The 16,422-nt window shown below is 36.7% G+C and overlaps 1 protein-coding gene across 4 annotated transcripts in view; it reads right to left on the bottom strand.

Annotated features, from left to right (window-relative positions):
- Positions 1-16,422, bottom strand: part of AFG1L (AFG1 like ATPase) — a 196,737-nt gene that overhangs the window by 21,860 nt on the left and 158,455 nt on the right. For all 4 annotated transcript variants that reach the window (XM_007078748.3, XM_042986922.1, XM_042986923.1 and 1 more), the window contains exons 10-11: positions 13,120-13,190; positions 12,763-12,863 (exon numbers count right to left, since the gene is read on the bottom strand). In XM_007078748.3, the coding sequence (XP_007078810.2) occupies positions 12,763-12,863; positions 13,120-13,190 (172 nt within the window). The remainder of the gene's footprint in view (positions 1-12,762; positions 12,864-13,119; positions 13,191-16,422) is intronic.

Raw genomic sequence — 16,422 nt, 5'->3', positions numbered from 1 at the left:
AGGAAGTCTTCAATCATACTGTTGTGCCCCTGGCTGCTTCGAAATTTTCTCTATCTTTGGTTTTCAACAATTTGACTATGATGTTCCCAGGAATGATTTTCTTTGTATCTGCTAGGGGTTTGTTGAGGTTCTGGGATCTGTAAACTTACATCTTTTCTTAAATTTGGAAAAACTTCAGCCATTATTTCTCTAAAAAACTTTTCCACCCCATTCTCTCTTTTCCTTCTAGGACTCCAATGATATAGTTGATTTTTGATATAGTTGTATGTCATGAGGTTTTGCTTTTTTTTCCCCTCAACACTTTTGTTTTTCAGATCATTGCATAATTTCTATTGACCTATCAGTTCACTGACTCTACTCTTCTACAGTTTGGTATGAAGTACAATAAACTTAAAAATTTTTAGATATAGAATTCTCAACTTTTAGTTTTAGAATTTCTATTTGTTTTTTTTTTTTTTTAGTTTCAATTTCTTTGCTAAGATTTCCCTTTGTTTATTCATTATCAGTATATTTCCCTTATATCCTTGACTGTAGATATATAAAAAAAAAAACACTTTAAAATCCTTCCCTCTAATTCCAACATCTGTATCCTCTCAGGGTCAGTTTCTGTTGATTATCATTTCTCTTTTAAAATGGATCAGATTTTCCTGTGTCTGCACACAGCTAGCAGTTTTGGATTGTATTCTAGATAAGGTGAATGATATGTTGTTAGAGACTTGGAATTCTTTTTATTCTACCAAAGTATATTGATTTTCTATTGTTGCTATTTTAGCAGGTAATTAACTTGGCTCCCCAAACTCCAAACTCTGTCTCCTCTGTGATGAGCAACAGCTGAAGTCTCTGTTCAGTATTTTTAGTGTTAGCTGTGCATGTGCAGTTCACAGGTCAGCCCAAGATTTGGGCAGTCTCTGTGAAGAACTCTGGGCTCTTCCTCTGTGGTTCTCTCTGTTCCACCATTTCTTTTCTTATTTTCCAGCTCTCTTCTCATTCCTCAAGCCAGGAATATTTCAGGTTTCTACTGAGTTTTAGATGTTCCATACGAAAACAACTGTGATCTCTTCTCTGGCAAAAAACAAAACAAAACAAAACAAAAACCTACAAAAATAAGAAACTCACCAGTGTCTTTCCTTTCTTCCAAGTGGTGCCAGAGCTTTCTCCCTGCTTTTGGTTGTCCAATAGTGCCTCCCAGACAGTTATTTCTTAGATTTTGTCCAGAGTTACAGCTCTGATCTAAAGGTGGGTTAGTCAAATAGGTGCTACTCTGTCATTAACAGAAGTAGAACCCTCCTGAATCTTCAATTCTCTGAATATACTCTGCCATTTCCTACTTCCGTATTTTTCATAAAAACACAAAACCTCAGAGGAGGAAGAGATCAAAGGTTGCCCCCATGATGCCCTATTCTTAGGAACAACCAAACAGCTACCCTCACTCTCTCTCCTCTCCATACCAGCAGAATCTTCAACCCTCCAGCCTTTAAGGCCTAGTTCCTCTTTAATTACCCACAACTTTCTGCTCACACTGATCCAATAGTATTAATTATAATCTGCCTCACACTCCAGTGATCTATGTACTGATCATATTTTCTCTTCTAAATTAAAGTTGTATGAGTGTACAGACTAACTCTTATTCACCTTAGTACCCCCTATAGCACCTAGAACTATGCCAACCTTCCATTAAGTACTCAGGAAATATCTGTTGAATGACTAGAAAGTACCATAAAATATAAAAAGAGTAGGGCTCTCTCTGTTACCTTGCATAAAAGGTAACAATTACCTAGCATGTTGGTTTATTTACCCAAGTTTTCCTTCTTGAAAGAAGGGCATTTCCAAGGGGAGATACTATTTGCTGACCCACTAGAACATGCTGGTAAGTTACAACCTTTCCTAGAGTGTACTGCCTCATTAATCATCCTATTACTTTATGTACCATGGTCCTGCTCAATCTAAAATGACTTCTTGTGGATCATGGTAAGAAGTCTAAATTTCTCTGCCTGGTCTTTATGGTGGATCTGTCTGAAATTTTCATTCTTATTCCTCTTTTCTAACATGTACTCTACTCTCATTAGGAAAGTATCTTCTGTTCCTCTTGAAACATTCAGTGCTTGGGCTTCAGATTATGGTGAAATACCTTCACTTTGCTCGTCTAAATTCTACTCACCTATCAAGGTCAAGATCAATTTCCTCCTTAAGTCTCATGTCTCCTCAGAGTCTTCCCAATCCTTACTATCCTTACTTTTAACTCCTGATGTACTCATAACATGTACTAATGAGCACAACTCCTCAAAATAGACTTGCTACAGCTCAAAAGAATGAAAGAAATTAGTTGTATCATTTTACAAATGAGATACTTGGACCCAGAGATGTTAAGTGACTTGCTGAAGGCCACTCAGCTACATAGTATCTGGGTAAGTACTGGAATTCCTATCTCTTGATTCCGTTGGGCCTCTTTCCACTCTACAACACTGTCTGGCATTTGTTCATGTTATTTCCTTTACTAAATTGTAAACTTCTTATACTTCTTTTATACTCCTCATAACACAGTGTTATACCAATATGGAAGTACTTAAGAAATAGTTGCTGGCCACTGAATCAATGTAACAATCTTTGGAAGGGGGGAATCTTCCACAACATATACTTCTTGGTTAACAATAAAAAGATAAAAGAGCTAAGTAATGTTTCATCCTAAAATACATAGAAATCTTACAGTTTTTTGATACTATAACCCATTTCTAGGTTTTTCTCAAAATCTTTGGCCTTAGTATCTCCTCCAGGTTACTTTAAGAAACAAAAATAGTATATTCTAACAATTCTCAAATTTTTTTCTATAAAATACATTTCAAAGTCATAATATATCTATTGGAATATATTTTACTAAATATTCTAATTAGCAATGTACTAAGTAATTACTAATTCTGAGTCAACTGATCTAATCCAGAGGAAAGGTACTATGGAGAATATCAAGTCATGTATTTTATGGTGGGAAATAGAAAAACTTGAAAATTAAAAATCACAGAATTACTTTATATATAAAACTTCTGTTAAAAAATAACAACAATAAAAAAGAGCCAGTTGGTAGGTAAGCATTAAAAAAGCCACAGTGTTAAAACTTTTAAAATTCAAACAAGTACCTATACAGTGTAGGGCACCTGGGCGGCTTAGTGGGTTAAGCGTTCAGCTTCAGCTCAGGTTATGATCTCATGGTTTGTGAGTTAGAAACCCACATCGGGCTCCGTGCTGATGGCTCAGAGCCTGGAACCTGCTTCAGATTCTGTCTGTCTCTCTCTCTCTCTCTCTCTCTCTCTCTCTCTCTCTGTCCCATCCCAGCTTGTGGTCTGTCTCTGTCTCTCAAAAGTGAATCAATGTTAGAAAAAAATTAAAAATAAAGTACCTATAAAGTGTTTTATAGTCTTATTAATTGGTTGACCTATATTTCCTATATTTACCAATCTTTTCATTATACAGATCTTATGTTTAGAGAACTATTTCTGTTATTATTCCTGTTTTGCAGGTAGAGAAATTGAGGCACTGAGATGCTGAGTTACCGTCCCAAGTCACATAGCTAGTAGGTGGCAGAGCCACGACTTGAACTCCTTGGTAGTTTGCGAATTCAATTCTGTAGTTTAGAGTCGTGATACTCCAAGTCAGATCATTCAGTTTACTTTTATTTACTTATTTATTATTTATTATTTATTTTTGAGAGAGTGAGAGAGCAATCACACGAGCACGGGAAGAGAAGTAGAAGAGGGAGAAAGAATATCTTAAGCAGGCTCTGCACGCAGAGCCCAACGTGGGCCTCGATCTCATGAACTGTGAGATCATGACCTGAGCCGAAATGAAGAGTCAGATGCTTAAGTGACTGAGCCATGCAGATGCCCCAGGTCATTTACTTTAAAATAATAATAATATAAAAAATTCTAATCTTAAAAAGCTAGTGACTTTAATTTTTAAAATTTTATTTCATACTTTTTAATCCTTGAGCAGGTAAATGACACATTCCTCTCAAAGACCAAAGCAAATATTGAATTAAATTAGCTTGTCATACTTTCTTACAAAAGTGATCATAAAGGGAACATGAGGAGTTGTGTCTAATACTAAATCTGCTCCTCAAAATAATTGTACTCTTAAGACAGATAACATATTGAAGGTATACAGCACATTCATCCTTCCCTTGAGACACTCTGGGAATCCCTAGGTGCTTTCTCCCCATTATAGGGACCATGCACATTTCCACAGCAAATGAAAGCAAGCTTTCTCCCTCAGAGAAGCTTCAGGCAGCTGAGCCTAAGTAGTCAATGGGTTACAGACCTTAAAGTTTGGGGCTGTATGCTACATCACCTAAAGAGCTATGCTTGCCCTAGTTTGGGAACAGAAGGCGAGCAGGACTGTCCAGCCTCACAATGAGCCCTGTAACAGAAAACTTGTCATATGGAGAGAGTAGGAAGGCGTTCTCTCAACCCAGTTTTTCTTCATTCCTTCTGATTCTTCTTTACCCATCATGGAAATGGCCACATTCAAGTGGCTATAGTTTTTAAATTTCTAATCCAGCCCTCCTTTATGGGCATTTCTCTAAGGGTCTTTTTTCTTTTTCCCTTTAAAACAGCAAAATACAACAATCATAACTTGTAACCCAACAGATAGTTATTTCCTTGGAAGATACAAATCACCATCTACAATTAGTAAAAACTGATCCTTCAGTTCAATCTCCAAACTTGCTTTATCTTGAAAAATGCAAATAATGCTTATAAAATGTCATTTTAGCTTAGTTAACAAAATATGGATTAGAACAGCACCTATAAACTATATTCCTAGAATAAGCAGTGAACAAATTACTATTCATTTTCAGCATAACTTTCTTGATAAAGTTTTAGGATGCTAAAATAGTACATCCTGCACTTCACAATTTGGTTGTTCAACTACACAGAAAATATTTTTACAAAAATATTTAAGGATTTCATCAGTTTTTTTAAAAGCCTCATTTCTCTCTTTTTTTTTTAGTTTATTTATTTACTTTGAGAGAAAGAGAGCATGCACAAATGGGGGAGGAACAGAGAGAGAATCCAAAACAGACTCGGGACTCAAACTCACAAACCAAGAGATCATGATCTGAGCCAAAGTCCAAGCATCAGACGCTTAACCAATTGAGCCACCCAGGCACCCCTCAAAATCCTCTTTTAATTCATAAATATTTCAATTATTTTCTTTTAAAGCTCTTATGGTGTCATTATCCTTCTTTTTTTTTTTTTTTTCTTTATCAAGTTGACCAATCTTCATTTGCCTGGACAGGCTTGCTTTTTATCTACATTGTTAGGGTGTTTACTACCTCAGACAAGCAGTGACTTAGTGGCAAAAGACTTAGACGTGATGGGTGGGGCATGGTTCTAGTATACGCTGTGAGAGATGTTTGAGGAAAGGCTACATTTCTTTAAGTTTTTAAAAATATTTATTTATTTTTGAGAGAAAGAGAGAGACAGAGAGCGTGAGTGGGAGAGGAGCAGAGAGAGGGAGACACAGAATGTGAAGGCTTCAGGCTCCGAGCTGTCAGCACAGAGCCTGACATGGGGTTCAAACTCACAAACTGTGAGATCATGACCTGAGCCAAAGTCAGACACTTAACTGACTGAGCCACCCTGGCACCCCAGGATGGGCTACATTTTTAAGTGGTCAGTTCATTTGTGACTATTTTCTTGTTATGATAATTTTGCATTTCTTTGCAACCATATAACTATGGCAATTCAGATACTGAATACTTGCATAAAGAGGACTCTCGAAATCATTCAGTTTCAGATGTAACCTAAAATTCTTAATTAAGTATAATCTTCTGAGTCAGGCTAAATAGTTCAGTAAACAAAAACCATTCAGTAAATATAAAAACACATCCAACCCCAAGTAAAAAAGCAGGCATGTGTTATATCTGGGACAGTCCCAGCTTTTGATGGCCTGGTCTTCTGGGAGGCTCTTAAAGCTTGAGACTTAGCCAATTACCACACCTGATACCACCATGAAAGAAAACCTTTGGCAAGGAATGAAGGGGTTGATAGTCAGTAATGATTATTTTTGAGCCATGGCCCCTTCGAAGAAAAAATAATATTATAGACTTATACATTAGGTAGCAGTTTGTCTATTAGTGCCATCATAGATAAAAAAAGGTTTTGACTATAAGCCATAAGTAAAACTAAAGAGGCCCAGATCATTCCCCCCTTCCCACACCTCTCTCCCCTTCCCTGCTCCAAGCACATTTCCTCACATCTGCAATCCTGCAGGTTAACATCTAGCTTCTTGGTATCTTCAGGATTCTTTCTTTGCAAATCTACAATTCAATATGGTCATGTTCAGAAAAGCAAACCCAATTAGGAGAGCCTATAGCACTTGGATAATAATAAGGCAAACACTGCCATGTGTCATTCTAAATACTTTATATGCATTAACTCATTTAATATTTATAATAGGTAGGCACTATTATTGTCCCCATTTTATAGGTAGAAAAACTGAGGCACCAATGTGTTAAATTACTTTCCCAAGATCAGATAGTTAGCAAGCGGCTTGAACTCTTTGGTAGTTTGGGAATCAGACTCTGTGCTCTTAATCACCACACTCTATCCAAAAATGTTCTGGACAGGTTACATCAAATCTTCAATTCTGGTTCTATCATGAAGTACAGTCAGATACTTTGTGAGTTCCCACATCTGAGCTAACCTTTGAGCCTTTTATGGAGCATGAAGCTGGCTGTAGAACAGACATCCTCCAGTGTGAGAGCCCCCTCCCTGATGAGAACCTTAGTACAGAATTGTCCAACTCATGTGGCTTGGCATATCCACACGATCTGGTAGCTGTGCTACTGACCCTTGGGTACTCCTGAAAGCCATAAATGATCTACACCTCCAGACTAGGGACCTCAAGGCTTAGGCAGCCTCATTTCTTTACTCTTTAATAAGAATCTTACCATTTCTCTCTCCCTGTCATGATATGAAGAAGGTTGGGAAGCCCTGTTTCAGGGAACTGTAGAAGGATAAAGGAGAATATATTTGGGTGGTCTTTGTTCCCAGTCATTCCCCCCACATCAGAGCTACAGTAAGGGAAAGTGAGCAGATTCATCTCTATGGATATGACGTGAGCTTTCAGGTTTCCTTTCCTTCCCTTGATACAGTTACTTGGCTCAAATGGAGAGCAAAGCAGAAGTCAGAAATACTGTTACTTAAGTCAGTGGCTCTCACAGTGCAGTTCTAAGATCTCTAGGGGTCCCTGAGACCCTTTCAGAGGTCCTTTGAGGCCAAAACTTGCAGTAATAATACTAGGACACTATTTACTTTTTTCACTGTGCTGATGTTTTCAGTAATGGTGCAAAAGCAATGGTGGGTAAAACTTCTGGCACTTAAGCATGAATCAAAGCAGTGGCACCAAATCATATTGTGTTCTTTACTGCCCATGTACTCACAGTAAAAAAAAAAAAAAAAAAAAAAAAAAAAAAATCCAGTTCCACTTCAGATGTCCTTGAAGAAGCAGTAAAAAGGATTTTTAAAATCTGAACCCTTGAGAACACATCTTTTTAGTATTCTTTGTGGTGAAGGAAGTACACATAAAGCACTTCCACTATACACCAAACATATCTTGAGGAAAAGCACTTGTGCAGTTGTTTGAGCTGCTAGCTGAACTAGCCACTTTTATCATGGAACATAATTTTTATTTGAAAGAATGAGTTACAGGCAAACTATGGTTATTCACACTGAAACATTATTACAATGTTTCACAGACATTTTCTTGAAAATGAACAAGACAGACTGTCACTTCAAGGAAAACAACTAAAAGTAATTTGTTGTCAGTGATCAAATTGAGCAAAAAACTGAAAATTGGAATTTTGGAAAGCTTGTTGTTTCCACCATGAACTTGATAGCTTCCCAATTCTCAAACATGTTTTTTTTTTCTGATGAGACTGATGGTTATATTAATGAATATAATGCTTTAATATTGTATAATTAAATGTGCCAACATTTGAAAGATCTATATAACTCAATCAATATTTTCCAGTAATCAGTGCATTCATTCTCTTACAAAGTCATGCATGACAAAAGATCCATTTAAAGTTCAAGAAGGATAATAGAATGCCAAAAATACACTGATACTGCTTCAGATACTATATTGTAACTAACATTTTAAAATCTTCTTGTCAAGTTTTTTAAAAAAAAATTTAAATAGGCTTTTTTTTAGAATAGTTTTAGGCTTACAGAAAAATTGAAAAGATAGTACAGAGAGCTTTCATGTACTCCCAAACTCAGTTTTCCCTATAATTATTATTATTATTAGTAGTAGTATATTTATTTTAGAGAGAGAGAATGTAAGCAGGGAAGAGGGGCAGAGGTAGAGAGAGAGAATCTTAAGTAGCCTCCACACTTAGCATGGAGCTGGTTGTGGAGATTGATCCCACGACCCTGGGATCACGACTTGTGCTGAAATCAAGAGCTGGATGCTCAACCAACTGAGCCACCCTGGCTCCCCCAGTTTCCCCTATTATTAACATCTTACATTAGTATGGCACATTTGTTACAATTAATGAACAAATGGGGCTCTTGGGATTCTCTCTTCCTTGCTCTCTACTCCTCCCCTGCTCACATTCTCTCTCTCCCTCTCTCTCCCTCTCTCTCTCTCTCTCTCTCAAAATAAATAAATTTAAAAAAAAATAAAGTTCATATTTTGTTCAGATTTCCTTACTTTTTACCTAAGGCCCTTTTTCTGTCCCAGGATCCCACCTAAGATACCATATTAGCTTTTAGTCATCATGGCTTTTAGGCTCCCCTCTGCTGTGACAGTTTCTCATACTTTCCTTATTTTTGATGATCTTGACAATTTTGGGGAGCACTGGCAAGTTATTCTGTAGAATGTCCCTCAACTGGAATTTGTTTGATGTTTTTCTCATGATTAGGCTGGAATTATGGTAATGGGAGAACAACCACAGAGGTCATGTGCTATTTTCATCATATCATATCAAGGGTATAAACTATCAACATGAATTATTGCTGTTGATGTTAACCTTGATCACATTTGTCTGAGGTGCTGTTTGTCAGGTTTCTCCCCTATAAAGTTACCCTTTCCCCCCAACCCTTTTCATACTGTGCTCTGTGGAAGGAAGTTCTTGTTGAATTTTCATGTAGCATCAAAAAAGAGTATCCATGGGGCAGCTGGGTGGCTCAGTTGGTTAAGCATCCAACTTTTGATTTTGCCTCAGGTCATGATCTCACGGTTTGTGGGCTATGCATTGACGGTGCAGAGTATGCTTGGGATTCTCTCTCTTCCTCTCTCTCTATGCCCCTCCCCCATGCTCTCTCGCAAAAAAATAAAAATAAACTTATAAAAAAAAGGGTATCCACAATTATCTGATATGGCTATTAAAATATTTTTCCCGGGGTGCCTGGGTGGCTCAGTTGGTTAAGCGTCCAACTTCGGCTCGGGTCATGATCTCACGGTTTGTAAGTTCGAACCCCGCGTCGGGCTCTGTGCTGACAGCTCAGAGCCTGGAGCCAGCTTCCGATTCTGTGTCTCCTCCTCTCTCTGCCCCTCCCACGCTCATGCTCTGTCTCTCTCTGTCTCTCAATAATAAATAAACATTAAAAAAAATTTTTTTTAATATTTGTCCCATTTCCAACTACATATCTCTGTAAGACCAAATTTTCTTACATACTTAAACCAAAATATCACAAAAGATTGAATGTAGAAGTAGATACGCAGTTGTCCTTATCTTCTATTAAGCCAGACATTAAAGAGCTTTGCAAAAAAATATGTCATTCTTCTTACTAAATTATTCTCACTTTATAAAATGTTATTTTTCATACAAATGTTACTTATGCTAATTTGATGGGTTGAATATAATGGTTTTTATCATTGTTATTTTAAATAAGTTATAAATATTGTAAAATTTTCTGTTTTAATTTCTAATACATAGAGCAAATATTGAGGGATAACCCATATAAACAAAAGCTCTTTGGGTCTCTCAATAATTTTTAAGAGTGTAAACGGTTCCTGAAACCAAATAGTTTGAGAAACACTTGCTTTAGGGTTAAACTTTTGTGGACCAAAAATGAAAGAACCCTGTTCAAAGAAAGTGAGCCAAAACTGAATTCTAAAGGCTTAATGAGTAAACTGACTATACCTAAATTTTCCTTATTGAAAAATGTAATTTTTACACCTGCAGAAAATTGTTTCCTCAACTGATAACTGTGCTCACAAGTAACTATTTGCAAGAGTAGTTAGTTATTTGTGTCTTAAAAATAATGACAGGTAGCCAGGTGTGTTTGTAAAGTCTAAGCAGAAAAATATATCAGTTGATGCATATGCATGGGTGTACACATGTTCACTGTCAACTTCTTGCTTATTAGTTTCCTTTTTTGGTTTTTAGTGTTCAAGGAATGGAGATCCATCAGATACATGTTTTGGCTTTCATCTGTCTATTAATCTTGATTATGGCACATTAGTTCATATATAGTTAGCCTTATAACTGTACCTAACAGTATCTCTTGGGGAGTTGTTAAAAAACATTTCGCTTTTCTATTTTATGCTTTATTTCATTTCATGTATTCCAAGCGAAACCACTGGTTGGGAACTACTTCTGGTTTGTGTCCTACAGTTGGTACACTCTGACTAAATACTAAAGGATGAATAGCTTTTATCTCTACTATTTGGCCAAGAGTCAAGGCTGATGGTGTCTGGATGCCAACAGCGGTGATTAGCATCAGGGAATAAGGGCATTAATCACCAGAGCCGAGACAGCCCAGGAATCTCCCTGGCCCTTTACCTTCCCAGCAGCAAAATCATTCCTGCAGCATTGCTGATTTACGTGTGCTGTTTCTCAAATATGCTGACTTCTGGCAATACCATGTCCAAATAAGGCAGGAGCCAGCCTGGCTAAAGCACAGGGGACAGGTAGGGCAGAAGTGAGATTACAAAGAGCTTAGTAGAGAGTGGGTCAGATTCTTGTAGGAAGGGTGCAAATCCAATGTCAAAAATTATCCCTAACTCTTTTTGTCCTCTCTCTGCTTCCTCACACTCTTCATCAACCCTTAAGTTAAAGAGTCATAGTCCTGGTGTCAAAAGGCATCTTGAAAATCATCTTCTGGTCCTTCAGCTGCCTTGCAATGCCAATTTATGGGATGCAGTTGAATGTGTGATAAGGAATTTAGGACATAAGCAGTTACATGTAAAATTTCAACACACATGCATAGACCTAGTTTGTTTCACATGGGCCCTCAGAATTCTAAGAAAAGGGTGGGATAAAATCTCGTGATTGACTCATACCATAACTTGATTTAAAAAGGTAAGATGTATACTAGTAACTTTCTACCTGAATTTATTTAATTGTTCTGAAATTTTGTAAATAAAGGAAAAAGAATTCTCTGCAACACCTTCTTCCCCACCACCTCCACAGAGTAACTATGAAGATCTGAGTCCCTGAATAGTGGGCTTTTCCTGGTACTAAGTGTCTCCTGAAATAATGATCACATAAAAAAATATAGGTAAATACTCAGTATCTGCTCCAGGAGACCATCTTCCCCCAAAATGGAACAGGTCTGTCCTTCTTCTCTCCTCCCTAGGTGTCCTTCTATGGAAGAAAGATGAGCCTCATCTTTTGAATACATAAGATTTTTCTCAAGTTTATTTCTCTGGCAAAGTAAGTAAAACTTAAATGAAAGCATTCATAGAATTTTGTCTAGAGATAAAATTCAACCTTGATGAAACGATCCCGTAGAGGTGTGAAGGATCCACATTACCCAGAACGACTTTCACTACCAGGGGTGACCTCATCACCCTGTCAGAGGATGTGACTAGCTCTTAAACCTTACTGAAGTGCTTTATTTCTGTAATAACAATTGCAGATTAGATTCATCTCTGACTTAAAAATTACAAAATTACACTGGCTAAAAGTAATTAAGTCATTAGCTTATAAGAAAAGTACTCATAAAATGGTGGGCAACTATAAATAAAGATTTTCTTCTTCCCACTCACTGAAAAATTCTTTTTTGAGTTGCCTAAAACTTAAGATAAGTCGGAGACTATTTACATGACAACTGAGGAATTATGCTTAAAGTTATGTATAATTTGGATTCTTCTCAAGATTTACAGTCAATAAATACATTGACTATCCATTGAGTAGTGACAATTCTAGAGCTTCTAAAAGACAGAATTCATATCTATAATGAAGTTACAATCCAGGTCTTTCTCACTGATATGAATGTGTGTGTATATATACATTTTTTTCTCTGTTGAGTATATTATTATATAATATAGATGGCACAGTTAGAGAAATTCACTTTCTCTGACCCTCACCCAAATAGGTAAGTCATGGCAATAACAGGTGGGCAATGGGACTGAGGGACAGAAATTCTTCTGTCCTACTTCCTTGGATCATGGTGGTATTACTTCATCTTCCTTGTTCCACATACTAATCTCACTTCAATTTAGAAAAAAAAACACCTAATTCTCTTATGTTTGACTTTTACAGAACATTCCTAAAAGTGATTTTTGTCTTGCTTCCAGCAACAGTTGATAGTTCTCTCTGTATTTCTAATTTTGCTTTAGCATCCCTCTAAGTACAAATTTTGAGCCAATATCTATAAAAGGGACATGGCATATACAGATGAGTATTTCCCTTACTGAGACTTTTAAATCAGTTCTGACTCTGTGAATGGTATTTTAAAATCTGAAACAGGCAGAGAGGAAAATATGAAGTATTTTAACATGTGAAAAGGCCAATGAGTCTGGACGTGTCTGGATACTTACTCTCTCACACAGCTCTTCAAATGTGCAGTCGGCAACAGTTCCACAGGCTTTATTCAGCCGCAGCTCTCTGCCTTGCACTTTTAGAATCCTTGGTCTAGTTACTATGGGAACATGAACAAAGACTCAATCTTGTCTGGATAATTACTATAAAATTCATCTCTTACAGATAGGAAATGCATAGCTTGATGAATAATAGCACATGATTCAACACATAAATTAGACAAAATGCTGATACAATGACTGCCACTTGAGCGTGGCATCAACCCATATACAGCAATGGAACTTATTAATTGGTCAGTGGAGATTGGGCATTGTGTTCTAAATGTATTCTCTTTCAAGAGAAATTAACTTACGTACAATCATTTTGTTTCTGAGCCAGCTCATCAAACAACTTATCCATGACAGCCTCCACATCAGCTTCACTTGTGCTACAGTGAAAAGAATAATAGAATATGAAATTAATAACACTTGAAGCCAACATCAAACAGCTGCCTGAGCCTGCTTAGCTTTTTGCCCATAAAGAAAGAGAACAGGATGTTATGCTCTAAATACAAACATTAGATTTAGAATACACTTAAAAGCAGAGAATATTAACTCTCAGGTAGATGATTCTGCCTTATTTGCATACACTGAAAGACTTCTGTGCTTCTGGCTGTTTCCAGTAATGAGACGATACAGGCAGAGTAAATCCATTAATACTATGTGTACACAATGAGAAGAAAGGCTTCTGGCTCTCTCTTGCATGCAAAACAAGAGCAAATAGACAAGGCAGTCAAGCATCCAGCAAAGTATCCTTTGAAATCTCTACTGAGAGGGTACATGTGAAATTAAATATTGAAGATGCTTAAAAAAAAAAAAAAATCAAGTCAAGCCACTGGCTGAGAGGATCAAACATCCAGAATTAAATGACCAGCTTCGAAATACCAACTTGATCTGCACATCAATAACTTTATCAGACTTCGAGTATAAGGACAATTATAGACCACACAGTTTCTCTCAAAAGTGTCCTTGTCAGAAATTCAAGAAAACTCTCTCCTTCTGAGATGCCTACCACTTGCCGGCTACTGGGAAGTTAGTCTCATCAAAGAATCCTTTGTATTCTAATTACAAATCACCATATGGTTTAGGGAACTCACAAATACAAATGTGATAACACTATGGCCTTTTTTCCTGTCACTTTTTTTTTTTTAAAGAGAGATTTATAAATTAACTGTCAATAAAATAACCGGCAGAAAAAAATAAATGCTGTTAAAAAAAAACTTCAAGTGCAAATATAAGTTTACGTCAACTCTACATACAACCTTATACAGGATAACTTGCCGATATGCTTAATTTTGACATACAAGTCACTCTTACCTAGGTGTGGAAGCAATTAAACTCAATTCTGGACATCATCTCAATAAAGTCTTACTGAAAACTAAAATGACAAATTATTTTTTCTTTAGATTAAGTTTAAACAAAACTAAACTCATTCCTTCCCTGAGATAATTATCAGGTAGCAGGCATTTAACACACCAGCACCTAATTCTTCAACTGTTCTCCAGCAAATGCTTTTAAAACGCCATTTGCATTTTGTTATGTTATTATTCAGTTATTATGAAGGATATGGAATTGTCACATTCCATGTAATAACCATTCCACCTGAAAGGATCTTAAAAACATCATCTGCAATGGTTAACTTTGCAGGGGAAATGCTATTTGACTTAAGTAAGGCCTTGTATGACATCTGAGTAGGGTAGCATTAAAATAATAAAATGGCACTACAGAAAGTGATTATAGAGACAAAAAAACAACTTTAAAGGTAGAAAGAAATCACACAAGCCAATGTAAATGTCAACGCCCACACCAAGCACATGTATGTTTAGATGGCTTTGCCAACATTATTCTTGAGAATTCATTTAGAATTGTCTCCACCTTGTAATGGGCGTAAACGCAACAACTGTTGGAGAAGCCAAAGCACTTTTTAAGGGATATAGAGAAGGAGCAAAGCCAGACACCAAGGATATCTGCTGGCTTGTAGAAAGTTAACTTCTCCTTAGGATAGGCATGTTACCCAACAGAAGGGGAGAAATGAATTCTGAAAAATAACCAAGGCAGAACACGGTTACATTTCTAAAAGCATATTTGGTCAATAAATAATTGCTTGCAAATTTCATCAGTGGTGATTTCTGTTTTACTCTGCGCTCTAATATACTGTAACATTAAAATGAGGCTCACAAGACTTTAGTCAGGCCACATCTTCTACCTCATCTATGAAATTACTATACATGATTTCACTATAAGTGAAATGGCACACTGCATGTGAAATGTGAAGTGTATATAATGTGAAATGATACAATTATTTTTATTATAGCAGTATCCTACAAAAATTCTATTATCATAAAAAGTTACTCAGAAATTATAACATGCAAAATAAAATTTTTTACTGCTGTAGTGGCCTAAAAATAAATGTTCACAAAAGTAGTTCGTGTAATGTACAATTGAATAGACGGTTTTCCATCTAAGCCAATTTGTACTTGACCTCAGGGAGTGAGTTCTATTGACTGGCTGAAGGACAGGAACCTCAGCTTCATATTGTCTTAAAAACAGGAGGGGCTGGTATGCCTTTTTGGTTCTATTAGATGTATCCATATGGACACAAAATAAATGAGGATGATATGAAAGAAATCCTTACCAGAAATAAACTTATTCATAATTCCTTAACAGGTAATTTATAAGAAAACCTTAGTCTTCACCCTCAACCAGACCAGATTTCCCTACTTAAAAGGATGCATCAATCAGAGCTAACTTTTTTTTCATGTTTTTATTTATTTTAGAGAGAGAGAGAGAGAGAGAGAGAGAGAGAAAGTAGAGGAGGGGCAGAGAGGGCAGGGGACAGAAGATCTGAAGCAGGCTCTGTGCTGACAGCAGAGAGCCCAATGCCAGGCTAGAACTCACAAACCATGAGATCATGATCTAAGCTGAAGTCAGATGCTTAACTGACTGAGCCCCCCAGGCACCCCAGAACTAACCTTTTTTTAAAGGATGAGAATTAGAGGGGTGCCTGGGTGGTTCAGTCAGTTAAGTGTCCAACTCTTGGTTTCCGCTCAGGTCATGATCTCACGGTTGGTGGAATTGAGCCCCATGTTGGGCTCTGCATTGACAGCATGGAGCCTGCTTGAGATTCTCTTTCTCCCTCTCTCTCTGCCCCTCCCCCTGCTTGTGCATGCTCTCTCTCTCTCTCTCAAAATAAATAAATAAATAAACATTAAAAAAAAAAGGATGAGAATTAGAAAAGTAAAAAGAGAAATTAAAACCTACCTATCCATATTAGTTTAAAAGATTCAGAGTTTTACTAATTATACAAGTTCATATCTGGTTTAAACATCTTTGAATATGCTTTGTAATTCTAGTAAAAAAATTTAGATGATTCTCAACTATTTCAATGTGCCACACAGGGAAGAACAAAAGCTGTATTTATTGAGCAACTATTATGTAACAGCTAATTTACCTATACTACCCCCACCCTGCCATGCATGTAGTATGTGTTATTATCCCATTTTTACAGAGCAGAAAACTGACACTCAGAGAATTAAGTCACTTATCTAAGATCTTAAAACACAAAACTTTACAACAAAGTATTAGAAATAAAACAACAAAGTATTAGAAAACACAGTGGCA

The sequence above is a fragment of the Panthera tigris genome, chromosome B2 (assembly GCF_018350195.1).
Source record: "Panthera tigris isolate Pti1 chromosome B2, P.tigris_Pti1_mat1.1, whole genome shotgun sequence".
Lineage (NCBI taxonomy): Eukaryota > Metazoa > Chordata > Mammalia > Carnivora > Felidae > Panthera > Panthera tigris.
The sequence above is the reverse complement of the archived record's forward strand: the minus strand, read 5'-3'. Positions and strand labels throughout refer to the sequence as shown.